The sequence below is a fragment of the Stomoxys calcitrans genome, chromosome 1 (genome assembly GCF_963082655.1).
Source record: "Stomoxys calcitrans chromosome 1, idStoCalc2.1, whole genome shotgun sequence".
In the NCBI taxonomy this organism is placed as follows: Eukaryota; Metazoa; Arthropoda; class Insecta; order Diptera; family Muscidae; genus Stomoxys; species Stomoxys calcitrans.
Window position 1 is genome coordinate 30,625,535 of NC_081552.1, and position 18,262 is coordinate 30,643,796.

The 18,262-nt window shown below is 37.6% G+C and overlaps 1 protein-coding gene across 2 annotated transcripts in view; it reads right to left on the reverse strand.

Annotated features, from left to right (window-relative positions):
- Window positions 1-18,262, reverse strand: part of LOC106094927 (ubiquitin carboxyl-terminal hydrolase 32) — a 68,896-nt gene that overhangs the window by 40,047 nt on the left and 10,587 nt on the right. Inside the window, exons 2-11 of one of the 2 annotated variants that reach the window (XM_059360885.1) lie at window positions 9,875-10,109; window positions 9,507-9,783; window positions 4,960-5,188; window positions 4,703-4,893; window positions 4,477-4,648; window positions 4,126-4,404; window positions 3,704-4,066; window positions 2,653-3,642; window positions 2,277-2,582; window positions 1,849-2,216 (exon numbers count right to left, since the gene is read on the reverse strand). In XM_059360885.1, coding sequence (XP_059216868.1) covers window positions 1,849-2,216; window positions 2,277-2,582; window positions 2,653-3,642; window positions 3,704-4,066; window positions 4,126-4,404; window positions 4,477-4,648; window positions 4,703-4,893; window positions 4,960-5,188; window positions 9,507-9,783; window positions 9,875-10,109 — 3,410 coding nt within the window. Of the gene's footprint in view, window positions 1-1,791; window positions 2,217-2,276; window positions 2,583-2,652; window positions 3,643-3,703; window positions 4,067-4,125; window positions 4,405-4,476; window positions 4,649-4,702; window positions 4,894-4,959; window positions 5,189-9,506; window positions 9,784-9,874; window positions 10,110-18,262 lie in introns of both variants that reach the window. The other variant, XM_059360884.1, reaches the window with a different exon arrangement.

Genomic DNA, 18,262 nt, shown 5'->3' on the forward strand with positions numbered 1-18,262 from the left:
TCCGATTTTGCTGAAATTTTAAAATTTTTTTAAAATTAACACATCTCAGTCCCTATTTTCATATAGCTATCATATAGATCGATAAAACATCTTAAGCCTTTAAATTACGAAAATGGTCCATATGTACCCACAATTATCTGTATTTTTGCTCTGAAACCCACATTTTTGTTTCAATTTGGCAAGCGACATTCTCAGCATGGTAAAAGTGAATTCCAATCCATGGACGAATCGAACAATAATTTGTAGTAGTACATTATACAAAGAGAGATGACTCCACCGAATTTAGCGAAGTCCGTTTGGGGTAAGCGGTCTTTTTTCATGTTTAATGTTGGCGACAACAAAAAAAATTTGGAAAATTCTACATTTTTGAACAATGGTCTTTGATAATGCCGGACACCGGTTGTTCGTACCGAATTGACCCGCTAGAGATTTTCATCGGCAAGGGCTGCCGCCTCAGTGTATAACACCCTGTTGTAACAACAACATAAAATCGGATAGAATATAACTAATTTTGTGTTTCTTTTGGGATTTTGTAGAGGAAGTGATAGACAATAAAGTTCGTTGCTCACATGTGGAATAAAATGTGATGTTCTACATGGATTTTAACATTCAGAGTAAGACTAGTTGAAAGTCGACTAGGATATATAGACCATTTCAAGCTTCAATTCACATAAAAAACTTTTGCCTTAAGCCATATTGGCTTTAAGATAGTTGGGAGGTTTTGATATAAAAATGCGGCAGTTGCATATAAAACTTTTCTTAATAATTGATGAAAACACAAAGAAATGATTATATCTTCATGGTATCTTATTTAGAAAATTCTGCAAACTTTTGACAAAAACCTCTACTTTTTGCAAAAGTCCACTTCTGATCAAGTCGAAAAGTCGATTTTTGCAAAAATAACATCCCAACTTGGATCCTAACTTGGATACTAACGGAACAGAATTAATCTTCGCTCGATAACGGATGCGAGAATAAGGCCCCCTGAGCCTCTAGAAAAATAGGAATTAGATATATAAGAATTGATACATTTTTATGTATATTCTCAACTTTATATATTTATCTGTTTTTGTTTCTAAATTGTACATCATTGCTTTTTCTAACGAAAGAAAAATTATTACAGGGAGAAATTAAACAAAGTTTACATATTTACAGAACCAAAACCACTACAAACAAAAAAAGAAATAGAACAATTTATTTGCAAGTGAAAATTTGTATTTAATACATATCACTTTGAGTTCCTTAAATATGTCAAAAGTAGGCCACACATTTCATTAAGCATTTTTGTATTTGTATGGATGGAAGGACAACAACACGTCTTTTAATCATTCCAGTTTTCTGTGTATCTTTTTTTTGTTATACAAAAACCTTGACTTTCATTTACTGCCAATCCCACTAATTTGGCGTCTTTTTATGACTTCATAATGGTAAAATAAATGTTTGACTGCTAAGGAATGAATATGGGGTGTTTTTTTTGGCCAATAAAGCTTTAGGCTAACACTGACAGATTTCTTGTATTTTCATCTTTCACTAGAGTTTCTGTTAAGTGAGAATTTTCACACCAGGACACAGCAACAAAGCCTATGTAACAATGCGAGATCTATTTATTATAGAAATATGAGAAACATTATGAAACTCCACGGTTAGTGAGGCAATGTTTTGTTTTTTTCTCTTAAGGAATATTTTCTCATTGCATCACTAAAGGAGACATAGGGACAACGGAATTAAAAAAAAATATGACGTTATCAAATACAATATTTTGATATTTGCAATTTAAAACTATAGCCATACCTTGAAGCATAATAAAGTCTGGGGCATGCACATATTGTTTCCAAAGCACCGCCTTACCTTCGTTGAGACATGTAAGTCATCGTCCTCGGTCTCATCGTCCTCATCATGAGTGCGACCACAACTATCACCACCTCCGCCGCCGACAATGGTCATGTTGCAGGCAACATTATCAAAACTGTTTTGATAGCGTACCGTAGCATTAGCCATAGCATTTGACGAGGAGCATTTTGAGACAGACACCACATTTATGGCCGTCGATTGAGGAAGTGTTTCAAATGAATGCTCGGCATAGGCTATTCTATCACCACCGTTCATGGTCGACGTATTTATTGCATTATTTGCGGTGGTGTTAGCAGAGGTGGTGGTGTTAGTGGTATTGTTTAAAGCATTTAAAGACGAGTGGGAATCATAAGTCGTTAGCATGGCTAAAAAAAAAGAAGGATGCTATACTATTACTTGATTTAAAAGTTTTAAAGCATTAATACCTGAGCTCCTTTGAATGTCCTTCAGACCTTTCTCAATATTAATGGCCAAAGTTGAACTGGACCTTGAACGATCTTGACATTCTTCGGGCAATTGATAACAATACAGTTCCTTGGCGGATGAGGGTCTTATCTTCTCTTCATCCGGGAATATGTGGCGAATTTGTGAATTCCAAATTTCACATATCAGCATAAAATTGGGATTTAAATACGACAATGAGGCTAGTTTACGTTTTAAATCAAAATATTTTGATTCGGAATTCAAACGCAAACCATATTTAATGGGGACGGCACCATCCAATAGAATGACTGTATGTATACAAAAAAAAAAGAAGTTCATTTGAGTGCAAAGCTATATCCCGTTTATTATGATACTTACCCAAAACTTCAAAGTAAATATAGTTCTCCACGGGCAAAGGCAAACTCAACAAACTAAATGGATCAAAACGCACCGACTCCCTTCCACAACACATACAGCTGACCTTTGATTTTAGTTGACCATAAAACAAATCAATAATAATTGACTGATTGCGCGCATGATGTTGGGCCCAAGCTTCAGCGGCTACAATTTTATCGGGTCTGCCATTGGAGTCTTTCAGCTCACTGTAAGGCTTTTCCATAACACGATTTAGATCTTCATGCAAAGCGTCTAGCAGCCACTCCAAAAGCTCTTGCGAATCATGCTGTCCTCCACCCGCAAACTGAGGTGCATATTTGGTAACACAAAATCTTAATTTTAAAGGAGCCACTGATCTGGTGGTGGCGCTCCATACTTCTCGCAACAATTCGCCATAGCGTGTAGCTAATTGACCACGCGTACCCAATTTATTTGTTGTATTGAGCTCAAACATATGCATATTTTGACGAAAATATTGAGCCAAGGGCTGAGTATTAAACAAAACCTGCAGCGAGGCATTCATGAAACAAGTATTACCCAAATTATGCAGACCTGTGGCCCCAGGTGCTTGTATAGACATAATAGAGCTACGGGTAAGACGTCGATCATTTACAGAGGCCCCTCCCGATTGGGATAGAGTTAAGGAGCCCAATTCCTCAGGCCAGGTTTGATCTTTATTGCGTATTTCCAATAGGATTTGATCATTGTCTTTGATCATCAATTCTTTAAGGGTCATGCTGTCTTCCTCCAAAAGTATGGCACTATTATCTATGGAGCCCGATGTTATATGCCAAAGCCGAATATCCTCGGTACGCAAACGCAATTGTTCGCACAGGAATGCTCCAACTTTTTGGACTGTGGCCAAACGGCTAAAGGCTGCCGTATAGGCCAGATATCGTTTTGGCGGCTGCAAAACGCTGGAAGATGAAATTGAAGCAAATCCCCCTCCAGAGGCTAAAACACCATAACTACCTAAATATAAGAATTTTAAATAAAATGTTAATATTTTTGGAAAAGAAAAATGATGGCATACTTGTCATAGCACCCCAAGTATTGGTCATCTGCTGCTGTTGCGTCACAATCTGATGTAATAGAATGCGTAAACTCAGGGGATATAACTCCAACTCTACTTCCGTTGAGTTTGGTGGTTGTATAACTTGTCTTGGCAAAGGTAAATTGTCACCATACCACCGATTCAAAGCTTTCCACAATGATTTGGGTACCAATTCGAAATTATGATTCTGCACTAAAGGTGTATCTCTTTTCAAATGTCCCCCTTCACCCGTAAGAGTACGCACATTTTTACAAGGATTTGGAGTTACAAGATTGGTATTATCAATGGGTCCAGGACGTGAGCCTAATTGACGACAGGAAGAAATGCCACTGCTGGTAGAACCTAGAATTAAATGACATAATATTATCAGCAACCCACTGATTGGATCTGTTCAGATTTACCCAAACTACAGTTATCTGCGGCGCTAGCTAAATCACAAGCCATTGCAGCTGAATCCAAAGAATTGCCAATGAAACTTTCATCACAAACCACAGCCTCATCAATGCCAGAGAGCGATGTTCGCTGATATGTGCCAATGGTGGAATTTTTGCAATAGTCACAGGAGGGCGAGGTATTGCTAACGTATTGCAGCCAAGTTATCCACCAGTCACGTGATATTAAATACCAAAATTGACCAACGCTGTATTTACGTTTCTCTTCACGGTCCAGCCAACCACGAACTAAAAAAAAAACAACAACAAATAATTAAAAAGTAAAATTCTAAAACTTTCAAGAAATTTATTGTAAATTACCTATATCATGCTCCATATGTCTACATTGTGGCCATAAACCAAAAACTACATGGCAAACTTCAAATATTAAATCCAGAAAAGGCTGCAACAATTTCAAATTGCTATCCACATTCCACATCATGAAGTCTTCGGCTGTCAAGGTTATATCCATGTCCGTCAATTGTGAGTCATCCTTGGAAAGAAAAATCTGAAACCATTTGGTATAAAAACATCTTTTTTGAATTACCTTCAACTGAGAACTGCTCTTTTTGGTGGTAAAATTAGCCAGATCCTTTAAAGCTTCCTGTTTTGTCAAATCCTTGTAGTGATTAGCATTTCGATTTTCTTTGGCCACATAAAGCAGAACATTTAACATTTGCAAAGTCTCCGTGTGATTTAAGACACCATCGCTATCGACATCGAATATCTTAAAACAAACTACAATGGGATGGAAAAAAAAAACACTTTAAATTGTTGACCATTTGCGTTTCCTTTCATATTTACATCTTGTTCTCTCCACGCTGGGACCACGACAAGCGGCACTGACCCCACAGCATAATTCCTTAAAGTCAATATGGCCATCACGATTCTCGTCGAAGGCATTGAATAATCCTTGTAAGGCATTCTTGGGAATTGGAGGGCTCAAAAGTGGTCCAAGTAACTGTAAATCTAATTGACCATTGGGGGAAGTATTTTGCAAGCGCCAAAATTCCTTTTCCAAATCAACAATATCCTGTAGGTAAGAAAAAAAATGTAAAGCTGCTAAATTTATGTGCTCCCGAAAAATCAAACTTAAAAAATAGTAGAAACACGCAGATTTATTAAGCGTTTTTCAAACTCAACGATTTGAACAGGTTGTGTCTTTAACGCCAGGTTTTTTACGATATGGGGAAGACAAAGCAGAAACCCACTCTTCTTCTTTTTCACCCTCTTTGGATGCAGCAACAATTTGCATTGCTTGTCATTTTGCATAAGGAAACAAACTGCTTTTGACATGGCGCGAGATAGCTGTGAGCACCAAAGAGGGTGAAAAAGAAGAAGAATGGGCTTCTGCCTTGTCTTCGCCATATCGTGAAAAAGTCACAACCTGTTCGATGTATTCCAATTGGATTCACATTGAGGGTTACAACATTTTCGGGGTTTTCTGTTTGGATTCGGGCATTTGTTCGAACATTTTTCGTACTTTACTTTGTTTCTTTGCAATCGAAAGTTCGAATAAAAGGAAAAACGAAATATCGTAAGCAATTCAAATATATTGTGTCTTTAACTTTTGTCACTCGTCATCCCGAATTGGGCTCTAATGCCAACTCTTCTTCTTTTTCGCCCTCTTTGGTTGTGATCGCTGTTGGTATTCAGACTGTTTTAAAGAGACTTTTGTTATTGCCGGATTCGATGATTTAATTGTTAGCACTGGTTACACTCAAGAAAAATCGTTCGTGATTGTTGCGTCATCTTTCACAGTAATACCTCGTTTTTGGTTCGATGTAAATCGAAACGTTGTTAAATAACTCATACGTCAAAGTACCAATTTTATTGGTTGAGTATAACGATATGAAGTGGATCTGAGCGAGAAAAAAAAATACTTTTTTGGAACACATACCCTCCATATTTTTCCTTTGCCGGTTAACGATAACCTGTTCCCACTCGACGGGCTATCGTTAAACGATATAGTAAGACATCACGTTGGGGATTTTAGATTTAAGAATTTAGGAATTCGCAAACATTCATATGTCATTTCCGTTCTTTCGCTTATCCTTTCTATACCGTTTGTCCGTCTGTCGTTTTTTGTAATCCAATCATCGCGAAATTTTACGAATTTCCCAATGTGACATAAATTTACAAAATAAATCTACAGTCAGCCATAGAGACCAAAATTGCTATTCCCAGTATTTACAACACAAATAAAGAACAACCAAGAAAATCACATTGAACGGTTTTTGCTTTGAGACTACCGAGACGACGTAAATCGAGGTATTACTGTACTACATTACTGTTCAATACTGTGAATACATATTTTCCTTTTTATTTTGACCATGGCGGAACAAATTGTAACCCTTTTGAAATGGTGTACGGTTATAAAGAATTCTATCGATTTTCATTTGCTAACATTGATGGATTTGTGGATCCTGAGCAAGCATTCATAGAAACTGAGGAGACGTATTTTTCGACTAAATCCAGAATGATAAAGCTTCGTTAATTCCGGACAATAGTCCTAATGAAAAGTCTAGTCTGATTTTCCAAAACCAACTTCGAAGTGATTTGCCTAAAATCAGAATTAAACCCTATTGCGGTGATCATTTCTGTTGGCCTGATCTGATCTGAATCTGATCAGTGGCCTCAACGTTAAGAGTTTCAGCGATGAGGCTCATTTTTGGGTGAATGGCTTCTTCAATAACCAAAATATGCGTTATTGGTCAGTACTCCGAAAAAATTACGGTTTGGTGAGGTTCATGGGACGGCAGCGTCATTGGGCTGTACTTCCTTCTTCCGTGATGATCAAAACCGGCACGTTACTGTGAATGGGAATATGGGTTTAAGACCCTAAATCGGCAGATCGGTCTATATGGCAGCTATATGTAAATATAGGCCAACTCAGACCATATTGTGTTTGGATATCGAAGGCCATAGTCCAACTCACTATGCCAAATTTCAGCGAAATCAGACAAAAAATGTGCCAGTTATGAGCTTAAGACCAGAAATCGGCAGATCGGTCTATATGACAGCTATATCTAAATATGGGTTGATGTAGACTATACTCGGATCGGATATTGGAGGGCCCAATGCAATTCACAGCTCCAAATTTCAGCGAAATCGGGTAAAAAATGCGTCTGTTATTGCCTTAAGACCCTAAATCGGCAGATCGGTCTATATGGCAACTATATCCAAATATGTTTCATGGGCCTAGTAAAACTCATTGTCTTAAGTTTAAGGGAAATCGCGCAATAATTAGGCTTCATATCGGTCTATGTGGCAGTTATATACGAATCCAATCCGATATGGTCCATTCGTTTGGAAAAAATACGGGTCTGTGCCAAATTTCAGCTTAATATTCATAGATTACAAATGACAGACGGGCGGACAGACACACGCACACCATTAAATCCTTTTCGAATTTTACGCTGAACCGAAGTATATACATATATAGTTTGTAGGGTCGGAAATGGATATTTCGATTCTTTCTTTGCTGCATTGCGGATATTTATGGCATGTCGAGGTAAATGATCCAGCATATTTAGCGATAATGGTAGAAACTTTGTGGGTGCCAAGCGAAATTTGGATGAAATGCATCAACATCTCTCGTCTGATGAACATAATTTTGTAGCTCTACAATCACTGGCACAAGACCACTCAACTTAGCATTGAAATTGACAACATCGTTACCGTGAAGGAAGACAGAAGACAACACACTTCCAGCTACATGGATCAAACGTCGAGTTGTTGAGACATTTCCCATTAAGGATGGCCTAATCCGAATAGTCAAACTGAAGAAGGTCCATGATGAGACGACCGACCTATGTCCAAGATCGTAAGACGTACTCAGAGCTGGAACAGTATTTCAGGATGACCTGTTATGTTAATGAATGAATCGATTTAGATTTATTTATACAAACATGTAATCGCAGCCATTCGGCCCATTAAGGGATTTAAATATTAACGTACAATAAGGTCATTACTACTCCCAATTGTTTTTGCTTTGATTTTTATTTGAATCCACATTTTGCTTTGTGGACGATAAGCGACCGGCAATCCTTCATCTGTGGTGAAGTTTGAGTGCCTTTCCCGGGCATGGGATGACAATAAGCATCACACAGCTTTGAACTTTTAGCTCGGATAAGTGTGGTGATTATCGTTATTAAAGTTCATCTGAACTCATCTACCGGGCGCGTTCATAAGTTGTGGATAGTGGAATGCTCCATACGGAATAGCTGTAACTGCTGTCGCGGACAATCAGCGGTATTGAGTGAAGAGTCTCAATGAGCGACCGGGCGTCTTTGGATCTTGCATAAATACGGAGTGTCTATGATGCTCGATATGACATCATAGAAACAGATCTGGGGACTTGACTTCTTGAGCTTCTTGTGGGCGCAATTCCTATCCGATTTGGCTGAAACTTTGCATGATGTATTCTATTCTTCCTTTCAACAACTGTGTCAAATAAGGTTCAAATCGGTTCATAAACTGATATAGCTGCCATATAAATCGATCCGTGATCTTGACTTCTTGAGCCTCTAGAGGTCGCAATTATTATCCGATTTGCCTGAAATTTTGTACGACGGATCATCTCATGACCATCAACATACGTGTTTATTATGGTCTGAATCGGTCTATAGCCCGATACAGATCCCATATAAATCGATCCTTCTATTGGGTTGCCCAAAAAGTAATTGCGGATTTTTCATATAGTCGGCGTTGACAAATTTTTTCACAGCTTGTGACTCTGTAATTGCATCTTTCTTCTGTCAGTTATCAGCTAATGTGTGTATTTGCCCACCACTGAACTAGATACGCTAATTCCCCATTGCAGCCACAAAGGGCCACACAACCAAATATGAGTGAAAAAATGTTATGCTGTGCAAAATGGGCTACTTCCATGGGAGTCGACAGGGTCATATCCCTTTTGTTTGTACATTTAAAGATACAGAGTGTTCCATCTACCGGTCGCCTTTTGAACTATTGGGTTGCCCAAAAAGTAATTGCGGATTTTTTAAAAGAAAGTAAATGCATTTTTAATAATACTTAGAATGAACTTTAATCAAATATACTTTTTTTACACTTTTTTTCTAAAACAAGCTAAAAATAACAGCTGATAACTGACAGAAAAAAGAATGCAATTACAGAGTCACAAGCTGTGAAAAAATTTGTCAACGCCGACTATATGAAAAATCCGCAATTACTTTTTGGGCAACCCAATATATGTTTTCGCTGGTTAGGGTGGGAATTCGTTAAGGATTAGTACAACGCTAACCATCTTGACTTTTGGATTTCGATTTTTTTTTTTGATCACCTATGTATATTTTGTGTTTTATTTGCCTTTATCAATTTTTACTCACCTTTTCCTCCAAATGAGTTACGCCCGATAAAATTTGATAAAATGTTGGCGTTTCCAATTCCGAAGTCAAACTAATACAATTATCTGACAACAGCCATTTGGACAATACCGTTGAGGTGCGATTTTTCAATATCCAATTTTGAAATTGTTCGAAATTGATGCGGTCTGTTTGAGCAAAAAGCGAAACAGTTTCGCAAGGTAGTATGCTAACAGTTTTTGTAAATTCCGATTTTAATATATAAGTACCGCTATCGTTACAATACAAATTCCATAGAAATCTAAATGAAAGAAAAAAAAAAACAAAGAAATATTCATTTAGTAAAAATTACTTAGATTATATTATTGTATAAGAATACAAGAACTACATACTTGGTTTTCTCTTCCTCTGTTCCTTTAGTTATTAGAACTAAACCACATAAAAGATCCTTGAAAGATATGCCCTTAGATGTACCACCACAGGCAGTGTACAGCAGATCTGTAACATTTGTGGGTACACCTTCAAAGAGAACATCTTGTTGGAATGCATTACGACTAAGATAGAAACGTCCAACGCCAGCTGATTTTTTGAAGGCTTCCTTAAGGCGTCTTAATTCGGATTCCGAAACTATGAGTATAAAAGAGAAATATGATAAATAGAATAGAAAAATACATTATCTAAAAAACTTAAAACACTTAAAATTTTCAACAAATACAACCCCAAATAGTTGCAGGCTGAATGACTCACCGCCCTTTGAAATCTTATCTGTGACCAAAAGACTTTTTGTATGGCCGTATATTGTTAATAATATGAATTTATTGCTTCGCTGTGGAAATCCGTTTTTCTGTCCTCAAATATAATTATTTTATTTGTAAAAAAAAACTAGTAAGCACGGTCTAATGTCAGGTAAAGCCGACCTCTTGATACCCTTCCCCACATTGGGTATGCTGGCAAAGTTGTTGAAATTGAAATTTGCTTAAAAGTGACTGTCGATGAAATTGTAGAAGTCATAGAGGGAATCGTTGTGCAAAAATTTGAGAAGACAGGATGAAAAGGCGTTTGCACAGGCCCTAAGGGTAAAAATCCTGAGATACATATCGAACCCTTCCCGCCAAAAATTCAAATTTAGTGTAGACGGTTGTTATTGAATAACATTTGAAATATGCATGATAGACCATTAAAATTTGGTATTGGACGTCTACTAAATCATATTTTTGAATTTTGAGCCCTTAAGGGTCTCAAGAAGTAAAATAGATAGATCGGTTTATATGGGAGCTGTATCTGGCTATAGACCGATTCGCACCATATTTGACAAATATGTTGAAGGGAGAAGCTGTTGTACAAAATTTCAGCCAAATCGGATAATAATTACGCCCTCTGGAGGCTCAAGAAGTCAAGATCCCAGATCGATTTATATGGCAGCTATATCAGGTCATCGATCGATTTGTTTGTGTTTATTATGGTCTGAATCGGTCTATAGCCCGATACAGCCCCCATATAAATCGATCTCTCTATTTTACTTCTTGAGCCGCCAAGGGCGCAATTCTTATTCGAATTGACTGACATTTTACACAGGTCTCCAACATATAATTTAATTGTGGTCCAAACCGGACCATATCTTGATATCGCTCTAACAGCAGAGCAAATCTTTTCTTATATCATTTTTTTGCGTAAAAAGAGATGCCGGGAAAAGAACTCGACAAATGCGCTCCATGGTGGAGGGTATATAAGATTCGGCCCGGCCGAACTTAGCGCGCTTTTACTGGTTTTTGTTGAATATCGTCCTAATCGGACCATATTTGGATATAGCTGCAATATAGACCGATCCCGATATAGAGTATTGAGCCTATAAAAGGAGCATTTTTCATCCGATTTCGATGAAATTTGAAACAGTGAGATTTGGTATACCTTTACACTTTTTTGTTTAATATCGTCCAAACCGGATCATATTTGGATATAGCTGCCATATAGACTTATCCCGATATATTGAGCCTATAAAAGGAGCATTTTTCATCCGACTTTGATGAAATTTGAAAAAATTCACTTTGGTACCCCTCTACATTGTTGTATATCGCCCAGATCGGATCATATTTGGATATAGCTGCCATATAGACAGATCTCGCGATATAGAGAACTGAGCCTTTAAAAAAGGCGTTTTTCATCTGATTTCGATGAAATTTGAAAATGTGAGCATTGGTACCTCTCTACACCTTTTTGTTGAATATTGTCCCATTCGGACCATATTTGGATATAGCTGCCATATAAACGATCTCACGATAAAGAGTATTGAGCCTATAAAAGGAGCATTTTTCATCCGATTTCGATGAAATTTAAAGCATTGAGGGTTGGAACGCCACCACACCTTTTTTGTTGAATATCGTCCAAATCGGACCATATTTGCATATAGCTGTCATATAGACCGATCACCCGATATAGAGTATTGACCCTATAAAAGGAGCATTTTTCACTAAATTTCGATGAAATTTGAAATAGTGAGATTTGGTAGCCCCCTACACCTTTTTGTCTAATATCGTCAAGATCGGATCCTACTTGGATATAGCTGCCATATAGATCAATCTCCCAATATAGAGTATTGAGGCCATAAAATGAGCTTTTTTTTCGATATTGATGAAATTTTTAATAGTGACTTTTGATAGACCTCTTGACCTTTTTGTTGAATATCGTCCATATCGACCCATATTTAGATAAAAACCAAATTCTTGTTAAAATACTCAAATTATTTCATAAAATAACAAACTTTAATTTGCTTTTCGCTCTCATTTCATGACGGCCATAATGGTGCAGCTTAATACGAAACTACATATGGGATTTCAACCAAAAGCGGCAACATAGTAAAATATGACATTGTGCAAAATTTTGGAAAAAAACTGTTAGAACTGCTATGTCTAAATCTGTTTCGATTTCTGTGAAATTCAGCAGCAATGAAGGGAATTGTAAGGGAATCCTTGGTGCCAAATTTTGTAAGAATCGGTTAAGAAATCACCTAATTAATGCAATGTTAGCCCAAATCGGATGAACATATACACATATGGTAGCTATATCCAAATTAGAACCGATTTCGACCAAAATTCGGAAATTTTGTCATAATCGTAGAAGAAGGCGTTTGCAAGGAGTTTTATAAAATTCACCAGGAACGTGGCGTCTTAGGGGAATCTCTCGTGCGAAATTTCGTAAGAATCCGTAAAAAAATGACGATGTTTTTGCCATATAAGTCCAAATCGGACTTAAATCTATATGGGAGCTATATCCAAATCAGGGCTGCGAAGTCAGAGTCGATAAAATTATCTCGACTCCAACGTCGGACAAAGTAGTAAGAAATGTTGGTTGGTTGGTGGTGGACTGTGGTTGTATTAAATTTTGCTGTTTTTAAATGCAAGCTCGGGGTCATTTTGTTTTTCATTTAAATGATTTGTCGATATTTCGTATATAAAAATTTAGTTTTTCAATTTGATATGGCTTTAAAATATATTCCCTTGAAATATTGATAAATAAATTAAATAAAAAATAGAAAGACCCCGAGCTTGAATTGAAAAACAGCGCAATTAAACAAGTTAAAGCACGACAAGTTGGTCCGGGGCGAATCTTATATACCATCACCATGGATCGCAGAATTGAGGCCTCTACAAGCTCAAGAAGTCTTACCGGGAGATCGGTTTATATGGCAGCTATATCAGGTTATGGACTGATTTAGATCATACATAACACAATTGTTGGAAGTCATACCAAAACGACATGTGCAAAATTTCACCCAAATCAGATACGAATTGCGCCCTCTAGGGGCTCAAGGAGCCAAATCGAGAAATCGGTTTATATAGCAGCTATATCAGGTTATCAACCGATATAGACCATACTTGGCACAGTTATTGAAAGTCAAAACAAAACACCACGTGCAAAAATGTCAGACAAATCGGATAAGAATTGCGGCCTTATAGCCTATATTGCGTCCTATAGCAGCTATATTAGGTTATAAATTGATTTAGACCATACTTGGCACAGTTATTGAAAACAAAACACAACGTGCGAAATTTCAGACAAATCTGATAAGAATTGCAGCTTCTATAAACTGAAGAAGTCTTATCGAAAAATCGATTTATATGGCAGCTATATCAGGTTCATATGGCAGCTATATCGAAATGCTCCACAAATGTAAGTTTTTGATATTTCGGAGAGCTCTGTATTGGTTTATAATAGCACTGGGGAAACTTGGTGTGGCAATAATGGTTGGTAGTTTGAGTGTGAGGAAATCCAGAGAATTGTTACCTCAGCAGGCTCTCACAAAAGTGCGTAGTGGTCAAAATTTCCTTTCTTGTTTTCATATAATGCTCTTGCAGCACTAAAACTGTCTGTGCATGTTAAAGTGCTGGCAAATGTTCGAGTAAAGGAAACTGCAAAAAATATAGCTGCGAGCTTTGCTGTAAGTATACCGGTTCCATCAGGTAGCCTTGCTTCATAAACAGCCTCGTGGACTCTACTAGAAATTTAACTACAGCGAAAGAAGAACCACCAGTAAAAAGAATTTGATGCTGGAATATTCCGCAATTTTAGCCGCCAACAATGTATGGAAACAGTTGAGTTTTTCTTATATTCGCTCAAACTCAAATCAATTTTTATTTCGTTTCTGGATTTGTCCACGACATTTGGTTGTTTTGGCAAAGTTATGTCAAAATTTCTTAATAGGTCCAAAATATTATTGGGTTGCCCAAAAAGTAATTGCGGATTTTTTAAAAGAAAGTAAATGCATTTTTAATAAAACTTAGAATGAACTTTAATCAAATATACTTTTTTACACTTTTTTCTAAAGCAAGCTAAAAGTAACAGCTGATAACTGACAGAAGAAATAATGCAATTACAGAGTCACAAGCTGTGAAAAAATTTGTCAACGCCGACTATATGAAAAATTCGCAATTACTTTTTGGGCAACCCAATATGTATAGATGATGTTAAGTGACTTTGATGATTGATGCTATTCCAGAAGATTGAATGAATATCATCTGATGGCAAGGTGATGAATTTGGATGCGATTTTAATGCTCGACTTTTAAACCAATAATTGAAAATTTAAACTTCCCTTCAATCCGTAGGCATTCGATAGAAGTGGACCGGAGTAACCAAGTGGCTGTTCTAAAGATAGCATTAAGACTAATATTTATTTTGGATTTATTTGCTTGGGTTGTCCAAATTTGTTGCAAATATTAAACCAAGATTTCTTCTCATTTGGTGTTTGGTAGAAGTAGAAATTGAATCGAAGACTACCAAATCTGACGGGCACCTATGCCTGCGGCAGACATGGAGTATCTCAGCTTTTGCCAAATGAATAATAGCTCCGCCACCCCTTTGACCAGTCTTGCACCTTGTCGTTTATCCATACAAGTTTTCTATTAACATCGTCGGAACTTCCTGATGCCACCGCAAATATTTTATCTGCAAAGTCTATATCTCTCAATGATTCTAATGTTCTGGCCAATGAGTTCGCAAAACAACAGACAAAGGTGAACCCTGAGATATTCCATTCTCAAGCGGGTATGTAGTGGAAAGATGACCATCTACCTTTACGGTTATTCAACGAATTGTTAAAAGTGAGATCAAAAACCATACCAGCATAATCTTTGGGACGAGAAGGGACAACTTTCAAATATATTGAGTCAATAACTGCTTTAATTGGATTTTTGAGCTTGTCATAAATCCAAATTACAAAATTGTTAATAAATAATACAAATTTGTTTATAGGTCCCATTTCAGCGAATTTTTTAATTGAATGTACAAATTTTTTAATTGACCCATGTTTTTCATTTTTTCTGTGTATCCAAATCTGAACCTGTTTCTTCAAATTCTAATAGGCTTGGTCTCTAGACCAAAAAAATGCCTGTGCCAAGTTTGAAGACGATCGGATAGAAATGGCCACTTGTACGTTTGTACACAAATTAACATGAACGACGGACATAGCTAGGTTAGGTTGAAAAGAGTGTGCCTCATGCCACTATGGACATACACCTTAACCAGTAATCGGCTTATTGTGCGCTCTAAAAACTATAAAGTAACCTCTAAAAAGGAAATTTTAAGTTAGGAATTCCGTGCTACTTGCAAAATCCTTAATTGTTTTCAATGCCACTCCCCTAAGTTGGTTCATGTCTGATATTGTGCCTCCACCTAAGTACCGGTATCTGTTGTACGCGAAAGTCTGGCAATGACAAAGGAAATGCTCCAACGTCTCATCATCCTCCCCGCATGCCCTACACATGATATCACTTGCCGCACCGATTTTACATAAGTGAGCTCGTAGTCCTATGTGTCCCGTTATGATACCAATAGGTATACTGACCTCCTTCTTGTTTCCTTTTAGTAATAGCCTCGTCTTTTCACGATCTGGATCCCCCATAGGATTTTAACCGTCCTATCGACTGTTTCGCTGTTCCACAATGTTGCATGCGCATTCGTCGCCCACTCGCCTAACTCGGACTGGGTCGACCCGAAAGGCTTCGGGTTAACCAAGTTTATTGACGGCAGTCCTCTGGCCTTCACCGCCAAATCGTCTGCCTTTCATTTCCCCTTACTCCGTTATGGCCCGGCACCTAAACGATGCGGATTTTCCCATCCTCAGAGAAGACGTTAATCTCCTTCTTACACTGCAAGACTGTTCGTGATCTTACCGTCCTGGTTGTTATTGCCCTTATGGCAATTTTACCGTCGGTAGAGATGATCACACTCGACGTCCTCTCGTTAGCATCACACCACTTCACGCATTCCGTGATCGCCCGGATCTCAGCCTGCAGGACCGTATTATGGTCAGGCAGTCTTAAACAGATGTCAGTCCCTGGGTTTTCAATGTAAACCCCCAGGCCCACTCTGTATTCTAGCTTTGATCCATCCGTGTAGCATTATAATCCAGATGGCAATACTAGGGTTCCGTCAATCCAAGACTGTGCCGATGGCACGAGTGCGTCGCATTCGACTTCAAGGTTCATCTCAGGTATTCGATCGGAAAACTCTTCCCTTCCTTCCAGGTTTCTTATCGTCGCCTCGATTATAACGCGATGGTATGAGCTGTTCCCATCCTCAATCCATTCTCCCATCGCCTTAAGTATCATAGCCGTAGTGGCTGCCTCAAAAAATAATGAATATAAAAGAAATCCAAATGGAAGAGAGCGATAAATAGAAAGTGGTCCAACAAAGTGCACGAGAATTAAAAATAGTGCAGTTATTTTTAAAAATAGTGCAGCTTGCTACTCTAACACCATATGATCTCGCATATATGTTTCTTCTAATTCTAGGATTAAATAATTGCGGGTTCCTAGTAGACCGAGAGAATACAAAACTCCTCCTTAGAGGAACAGGTCTAATATTAGCAAAAGCGTTATGAAAAAGTAGTAAATTCCTACACTCGACAAGCCTTTTAAATGAGCAATTAAGAAAACGTTTTACGAAGCAAGATATACGATCTCGTCTTCGGACATTGTAGACACACCGCACAACGGAATTTACAATTCGCCTCAATTTTGTAAAGTTAGCCTGAATAGTACCTGAAAAACCTCCCAACCGTAAAGTATCTGAGACATTAACAGAGAAAAAGCCAGACCTTGAAAGGTAGGTAAACAATAGAAGAATACATTTTACGAAGGCAAGACCAAACCTTCCCTGACAAGACATCAATATGGTACCTAAAAGATAACTCAGTGTCAACAATAACACCCAAACATCTATGTCGGTCGACAAACTCAATCTCAGAATTTCCAATAAAAATGTTAAGAGATGTGGTAGTATATCTTTCAAACATTAGAGCCTTGGATTTAGAGGGATTAATCCTTAAAGCATTGACAGAAGCCCAGTTAACAACCCTGCCCAAAACCCAATTTATATCATTCTCAAGAATATCAGGTGTTGTAGAACTGCCATTAAATAGCAAGAAAATGTCATCAGCAAACATAAACGACTCACAACTCCTACAAGAAGTAAAACGATGCAAATCATTCACGTAAAGTATAAATAAAAGTGGACCCGAGATGGAACCTTGTGGTACACCAGAATGAAGAGAAAGGATGCTTGAGTTTACACCGCTCAGAACCACAAACTGAGATCTGTTACTTAAGTAAGAAAGTATCAGTTTGCAGGCAGATGTAGAAAAATTGAAAAAATCACGCAATTTAGTAAGTAATCGAACAAAATTAAAAGAATTGAAGGCTTTTGACAAGTCAAGAGAAACCAGCACACTGCGTTTTCCGTTATTGGCATTCACTCGGATGGAATCAGCTAGCTTAAGCAGCAGGCATATTGGCGAAAGGCATATTGCATATCGTGTATTCAAAGCTGCGATGATTGTAATATTTGATTCTTCATTATGTGTTCAACAATCTTAGACATTGCAGGAAGTATGGAGATAGGCCGTAAATCATCAACCCTTCTAACATGCTTCGCTTTGGGAATTGATATAACCCTGGCAATCTTCCAAGCCAAGGGAAAAGAAGAAGACATCAGAATAAAATTAACCAGATCCAAAATAACATCGGAAACATAAGGAAAAACGGTCTTGACAAAACGCATTGAAATACCATCCACATCAACTGACCCAGACTTCACCCTACTTTTAGCTTCAATGATTTCAAACTCATTCACACAGCAAAACGAAAAGGAAGAATCAGTCTCTTCATCACCTGAAAATTGAGGCCTATCAGCGTGCGTTCCATCACCTTCAACAAAAAACTCATTAACTTTGTTCGCATCAAAATCATCATTGAAGTTATCACCACCAACATATCCAGAATGTTT